The sequence below is a fragment of the Odontesthes bonariensis genome, chromosome 3 (genome assembly GCF_027942865.1).
Source record: "Odontesthes bonariensis isolate fOdoBon6 chromosome 3, fOdoBon6.hap1, whole genome shotgun sequence".
Lineage (NCBI taxonomy): Eukaryota > Metazoa > Chordata > Actinopteri > Atheriniformes > Atherinopsidae > Odontesthes > Odontesthes bonariensis.
In genome coordinates this window covers 22,646,933-22,654,754 of record NC_134508.1, presented here as the reverse complement: position 1 = coordinate 22,654,754, position 7,822 = coordinate 22,646,933, and the positions used below count along the sequence as shown (strand labels likewise).

Genomic DNA, 7,822 nt, shown 5'->3' with positions numbered 1-7,822 from the left:
GTCTTGAAAAAACATGGCAACATGGTTTAGGTTTTCAAAGTTGCCTCTAAATAAACCACAAGACCTCTGGAACAATGTCCGTTGGACAGATGATACCAAGTGAAGATGTTTAACACAGCACCACGTTCAGGGAAAACCAAACACAGCATATCAGCACAAACACCTCACACCAACTGTCAAACAGTGGTGGAGGGCTGGGGATTTGGGCTAATTTTGCAATCACAGGACCTGGGCACCTTCCAGTCATTGAGTCCACCATGAACTCCTCTGGATACCAAAGTGTTCTAGAGTCAAATGTGAGGCCATCTGTCCGTAAAGCTTGGCTGAAAGTGAGTCATGCAACAGGACAATGATCCCAAACACAGCAGCAAATCTACAACAGAATATCTGAAAAAGAAAAGATTGAGGTGTTGTAGTTGTTGTAGTGGCCCAGTCAAAGTCCAGACCTCAACCCGATTGAAATGCCGTGTTGGGACCTGAAGAGAATCATGGTGAAACAAATACCGCAAATCTAAATGAACTGAAGTAACGCTGTAAAGAGAAAAGTCTCCTCCTTGAAGATTTCAGAGGCTGATAATGTCTTACATAAAACAATTGCTTCAAGTCACAGAAGCAACATTGGACCCTCACATGCCTATTTCTTGACTGTGGGTAAGAAAAGAAGAGAGAACCCACAAACGCATGTGGAGAGCATGGAAACTCCACACAGAAAGGCTCCAGCTGAGATTCAAACCAGGAACCTTCTTACTGTCAGGGAACAATGTGAGCCACCACACCGCACCGCCCTTATCTCTAACCATGAAACTCAAATCCTTTCAATATTGGACATTTTTTGTTGATCGTTCTCAGTTATTTATAGAGATTTTTACTTTGGATTGGCAAAATGAACAGAAAGAAAATAAATCATTCAGGAAATACCCCTGCTGCCTGCTTCCCTGCAGAGCTGCTTGACAAAAAAAAGTCTTTTTTAACACTGCCTTTTTGTGCATTCATTTAAAGCTGATCAAGATTTATCCAAGAAGCAGACCCACAATATAAGTTCCAACCCTGTAGTGTCAAAGTTTTGGCCACAGCTGTCGGTCGAAACATTAGCATACAATATTGCTTTATTCATACTTTGTGATCAAATAGAAACATAAATGAGGATAAAGCAATTTTTTTTCGAAAAAAGATTTAATACATAGAAACAAAATACGCAGGAATGATTCAACAAGCCATTTTAAGAGGATTTTACATGATATATTTCAGTTTATCTGACTGCATTTATAAATGGTGTCAAATCAGTGTGAATAGTTTAGTGTTTTTGAGGCAGAAGACAAAATGGGAGCTGCGTTTTTCCAGGTTACCTCAAGTTTATTCTGTTACTGCTTCACTTGTTCCTGGTGTTTATCTGCCTTACTTGTTCCAAAGTTGTGAACTAAATATGCAGGTGTGCTGTATGTGCAACACACAACACATTATAATAAACGTTAAGTTGCCAATGTTGGAGTTTGTTTGCTTTGAGATATAATATATTACTTTACTTTTCTATAAATGTTTCATCTAAAACTAACTTTTTGTGGTTAAGATTCTACTAATTCTTGTAAAGGTTTTGTAAAGTCAGTTGCATAAATATGTTTGGTGCATTTTTCTTAAGTGCAAAATCAATCAAGTATAAGAGGAGAATATGATAATCTTCAGACAGCAAGATATATTGTAGAATATTGATTTCTTTATGGAAGAAGGCATTGTGACATCTGTATGCTCATCCTAAACGTACATGCAAACTCTCTCATCGGGTTGTACAGCCACGGACTTGTGGCAGCCTTCCTTCGCTTGTAGTCTGTACGAGGCAGTAAGGTGGATGTTAGTGCTGCCCAGAAACCAGGTCCTCGTGGCAAGATTTGCAAAGCAATTTCCCCTCTAATGGATAGCAGCTGTATTCATTGGAGAACTCGAAGAGACAGACCTGCAGATCAGATGAAAGATTTCTTGAATAATCTGTGTCTGTGTTTGCATAATTGACTTGGGATTCCGTGTAAAGTGTAGGTTAAAAACTAAATTATTGCATTCAGTTTTTATTTTCATCTCACACTGTGTCCCAGCTTTTTGGAACAACCCATACACGTACCTCACATCTGAAGCAGTTCTCGTGGTAAGAGCTCCCCAGACATTCAACAGTATAGCTGTCAGTACCGTCTTCTTTTGGAATGATTAGCTGGTTGCAGGCATTACACTTTGGTGCGTATTTCCTTTTTGGATCAAATTCAAGAGGAAACAAAATGTTATATCTGTCTTATATGTTTAACATCTTTTAAAAACAAAAGGGCAGTGACAAGTGGAAAGACATGCAAAAGCATAAGAAGAGCAATACTTGATTTTATATATTGATATCAAATGTTTGTCTTCATAAAACTTGCTTATTGAATTGTATTATATTGTTTTTCCCCATAAATAACGCTTGTCATCATTTCTTTCTGCCACACCTGTAGTAGTCCGGAAGGCAGTAAATTTCTCCAACTTCTCCCTGAGCAAAGGATTGCTCTCCAATTTGCAGTTTACATGTCGTGCAGGTGAAGCAAGATGGATGGTACGGTCTCTCCAGAGCACGGATTAGGTGATCTGCGATAACCTCCCCACATGCCCAGCAAAGTTCCAAACTGGCCTAAGACACAGAGAAACTCACGTGGTTAACACAATTCAGAACACTACATTTAACCTCGGACCACTAATGCTCCATATTTAATGCCATTATACTTGTGTCATTCGTACTCGACCGGAATGACTTTTCCAGGAAGCAGAAAGTTTTACACGGTGATGTGATGTCGATGGATCAATTTCAAACATATTTCAACAACTTCTTAATTGTGTTGCTCATCACCGAGTCAAAAAATGATTTTTTATCAAGAGATTTCAGGAACAACAATACATTCTTGGTCTCATTGAGGTTCTTGCATCTTATACTGACTGAAATATAGCTCACTTTTAGTCATTTGCTCTGACCTGAGATGCAAATGTCAGTCCAGTATCTACACGTTTTCTTAAGGTTCGTTCGTTTCCAAATGTTTGTGTGTGCTTGCAGCCTTGATATCACTGTGTGGTGGAAGTTGTGTTGACTTTGATCTACCTGGTAGCATTCTTCACAGAAAGGGATCCCTGCCTTGTTGTAGAAGCATTTACCAGCCAGAGAGATGTTGCAAGATCTACACTGGAAGCAGCCTTCATGGTAAGTCCTGTTTAGAGCCTCTATTGCTGGTTCAGAAAGGGCTATGGGTTTCCGACAAAAGCCGCACAAGTCTGCAGTGTGCACAAACATGAAATGTCAAGGCAGGTTATGGCCATGTGTGTGTGCTGTCAGGACGTGTGTAAATAGAGATCATGTTACCTTTGCTCACTCCGCACATGTCCTGGCTGTTTTTTGTAATCCCACGGGTTTGTTCTTCTGGGTTCAACCAACTAGATGGTTTGCTTGTTTGCACCTTAAATGAAAAGCATGCACTTAATATAAAAGTGAAGTTTAAACTGAGTCATATTTGAGTTTGGTGATACAAGGTGATCCAAATGGGTCATTTTTGATGCTACAAAGCGAGAGAGTTGAGAATAAAAATAAACGTTGGAAACTCAACAGTCATCCGGAATAGTCGGCACGTTCATGTGCACAGTTCAATTGAGCTGCAGTTGTTGGTCAGTCATCGACATAATATATGTGTCAACATGTCCCCTTTCAGCTTGTTGGTATTGAGCTTTTCTGGGTTGACCTGTTATGTCATGAATCAAAATAACTGAAAAATGATTTAGCTGAAAGCAAATTGGTGCTAAATCGAGCAGTCAACTGTACAGCCTTAAAACTCTGTACATTTCTTATGTGCTGCAAGTAACTGCCGTTACTCTCTGTTATTATCATCGGACTCTTCTGTTACTTCCAGGTAAAAACCCGGGTGGGTGTGCGGAGGCCAGTTTGAGTCCGATAGAGCTGTATACGTGTAGGAGCAGTTCAACTGCATTATCTACGCTTTGAGAAATTCAGTTTCGTATGATTTCAGACAGACAAACATGCTTGAATGTATTCTAAGTTTGATTGAGGTTAGACTAACACAAAAATTCAACTCTTTCATGTAAATGTAAGAAGTAGTAAGATTTCAGTACAATTTAAATTTGATTGTCACATGTTTTACAACCTGCTTTGAACACATCTTGACCTGCTAGTATATTTCATTACTTTAAGTTTAAGAAATTCAGACTCGAGATTATCCACAAACATTTTCACCAGTTAAATGATGAAATTACCTTTTCCTTTATAAAGTTCTTTAGTTAGTTGGAAGTTGGTCTCGCTGTAAATCCCAACTTTGCAGGGAAAAAATACAATAATGAATAATGTTGTATTTTAATCACCAACTGACTACAGAAAACCTTAGACCTCTTACTGTAAATCCCCCCCCATCCTTTTTTACTGATATTTTATTCTGTGCAAGCAAGATGGGGTTGTGGTGGAATGAGCTGTTTCTTAATAATATGGCAGCAGTTTCAGTGGTTTGGGAAAGATATGAAGTAAAATGTATCCATTTTTCTTCTTTTCATTTAACCAAATCTATGAGACAGCAGTTTATTGCTTTTACCTAATTGTTTAATTTATTTATTTTGTTTACTTGAGGTCAAATGTGGAAAAATGTGAAGATAATATACAGTAAATGTGAATTTTGAAAGTGAAGAGAAAGTCCTCATACCCCTCTGTTGGAAACTGGCTGCTGGTGTGGAGTCAGAGGCTGGGGGAAAGGTGACTGGTCTGGGGGAGGAGGCAGAAGTGATGAATCTTCAGAGAGCATCGCTCCTGGAAATGAAGGCAAGGCATCGAATGGAGGAGTAAGAGGAGGAGGAGGGGGGAAAAACTCTGTTTGGAAAGAAATACAAAAACATACTTAATGTCAGTTGAAAAAGTAAGTATGACTCTGTCAGTTCTACCATTTTCTTTACCGGAGCAAAATAAAACAAATTAAATCAAATCTGGTCCTTACCAGATACTAAAATGAGTTAAATACAGCATCATGCGAACATCTACACATGTGATATTACACTGTGTCACTATTTATCAAAGAGAATAACACCAAAATGCAGAAGCAGCGTCCAAACACAGCACACCCTATGCTCAACATTCAACATCTTGTGGAGCCACCTTCAGCGGCATTAATGTAACAGAAAGAAATTCAACCTAATGGGATTATAAAACTAAAGTTACAACGTCTCCGCAAAAGGAATTCAACAATAAATCTGATAATGCTAACTCACTCTCAGCAAGTGTCCAACCATTTAGCATTGCCCTTCTATAGGAATGTGGGCCCGAGAGTGGACTGGTGAGCATTAATACAATCAATGTAGCAGATTTCAGGCAATTTTATTTTGTCTGTTTTCTTTGTAATTCTTTTATATTTTACTCATAGAAGCTAATCTAACCTGAGGCTTCCAGCCACCAGCAAAGTTGAGTAAGCTCACTTCGCTCCATGCTCCCAAATATTTCAATCTTTTTTAAATATTGGAACACCAATTGATGTACTTTATCTATTTTCATAAAGCAGGTTTTTCTCACTAAGCTTTAGATAATTTTATTCACATGTGTACAATTGACATGCAGAGTTTACTTTAAAAATGAAAAGATATCTTGAAATCATGTTCAGAAAATCAATCAAATCTAACTTGGCTGTGGGGAGGATGCTAAGAGTATTGTAACTGATGATATGAATACCCTTTGAATGCATATCAGGGAATGACCAGTCCATGGGAAATGATGAAGATCAGTGGGGCCCTCGTGGATTAGAGGCCATTTTCTTAATATATTTTTAATATATATATATTCCCACCCAAAAAAAAGTGTTGATCATGAATACCTGGAGAGCTCCTCTTTTTTGTGTCCTTTTCTTTTTGCAGCTGTGCTTTGGAGGATCCAGTTTGGGCAGGTTTGGGACTCTGATGGTCTGGGGCTTGGTATGGGATATCTCCATGAATCCAGCCTTTGCTGTTTACAGAATTGTTGGAGTCAGATGGTGAATGGTCCTCTTTCTTATGTCTGAGTGCAGGTACTTGGTCACCTGAGCTGACTCTCAGAGCAGTGTGCGGCTTGTCTCGAGCTGGAGCACTGTGAACTTGGAGGGGGGTTTGCTGCTGTGTCTCAGTGGCTCGCTGGGGAGACGCCAGAGTGATGAAGAAGGAGGACACCATCCTTTTTGATGAAGCTGCTGATGCCATGATTGCATGAAACCCACATACAAGCTGAGAAAAGTGCAGGACAATAGTTACAAATCAACACAAGAACAAACATTGTCTATGGCAACTTTTGATTATAGAGGAAAGACATGCTGATAGCGAGCGATACATCTTATCCTTATCATCTTAACAATATTAAGTGTGAACGCCCTCAGTCAACTTTGTAGGAGAGCTCACTCTCACACTGGAGAAGAATATTCAAACACTCACAACTCTCCCTACCCATAATGAATGATTCAAGAAGCAAAAGACACAAAATCTGAATCCTCTGTTTCCTTTAAACTCACTCACAGTGGCTGTGTGCTGCTGCTACATACCTGAAATGAATTGTGGCTTTCTTCTCTTTCCTTCCCTACTCTGTATCTCAAAACTTCTGGTTTATTTTCCCTCCCATGAGCTCCCTCTGAGAGTAGACTTTAGTCTGGTGGAGACGGATGACTACAAATCTGCAGAAGGCCACTCCCTTTCCTTCTTTATCTCCCTCCCTCTCCAACTCTCCCATCCATCGACCCCTCCTCCTTCTCTGGCTGAATGACAATACCACCTCCCTCCCGACCGTAAAAGGTGAACAGTTAATCTCTGGCAAAGTTCAGTAAAAAACATGACACATTCATCTGCTATGAAAACTTGGCAAACACACCCCCACAGTAAGTTATGCAACGGTTGTGCAGTTGTACCAAAGCACACATTTAGTGTTTTACACTTGCAGTGTCAGTAAGGTTTTAACCCTGACGTGAATAAGCAGAGACACTCAGCCACCTCCTACTTCTTAATCTTTCTGCATGTCAGCAGGATGTGATTGTACGTGCCTTTCTTAGCAACTCTATCTCAGACTGTCCTCTTTCTCTCTTCTGTGCCGCTCTGCCTTATTGTTCTGTAAGCCTTATTTTCCCTACCTCCCTCATTGGGTCTGCCTCCTTTTTTCTTCTCCCTCTTTCCCTTTTCCCTTCCCCCACAGCATAATATCACTTTAGCCTTGACTCACTATCAGTGTCTCATGGCATTACTTTCAATTGGGCCCCCACAGATGTCCAGACCAGAACACACAGCCTGATCATAGTATGTGGTGGACTCATCAGACTCCTCAGGTGAAGCTTTGGTGATGTGCAGGGCAGCAGGATTACAGGGCAATGACTTAGAGCTTAGAGGGGGGGGGGGTTGAAACCGAGAGAGAATCTCAGTTATATCAGTTATGGGATCAGCAAATGCTATGGGTACTTTGTGGGGCCAAACCTTGTGAGGTCCATTCTTCTAAAAGCCAAATAGAAGGATGGAGTGGAAAACCACACGTTCGTGGTCTATGTGGGTTAGTGTAAAAGAGGAGTGAGGCAGGAATGTGCAGAGAGGGTTAACGGGAGATGTTGTTGAGGAGAGTGATGGGGGTCTCTGTTGTTCCAGCTCTAAGGAAAGGAATGCTACAGTGATGTCACAGCTGCAGGAGGGAGCATGCCCAATGATGACACAATCCCCAGACCTCCACGCTCCACCCCCCCCAATAGCCAAAATCCTCATTAAATCCTGTGAACTTTTTCACTGCTTTTAACTGAATGGCTTTTCACTTCTAACTTTGCAACAGCACAATGTAAAC

At 40.3% G+C, this 7,822-nt stretch overlaps 1 protein-coding gene across 1 annotated transcript; it reads right to left on the bottom strand.

Moving 5' to 3' along the window:
* Positions 1 to 1,154: 1,154 nt before the first annotated feature.
* On the bottom strand, positions 1,155 to 6,676 carry fblim1 (filamin binding LIM protein 1). The gene is made up of 8 exons (XM_075461042.1): positions 6,552 to 6,676; positions 5,859 to 6,240; positions 4,704 to 4,867; positions 3,365 to 3,458; positions 3,107 to 3,276; positions 2,466 to 2,644; positions 2,111 to 2,231; positions 1,155 to 1,948 (listed from the first exon to the last, which is right to left on the bottom strand). The coding sequence occupies exons 2-8, from the start codon at positions 6,214 to 6,216 to the stop codon at positions 1,847 to 1,849; spliced, it is 1,188 nt and encodes a 395-aa protein (XP_075317157.1). The 5' UTR covers positions 6,217 to 6,240; positions 6,552 to 6,676; the 3' UTR covers positions 1,155 to 1,846.
* Positions 6,677 to 7,822: the final 1,146 nt, after the last annotated feature.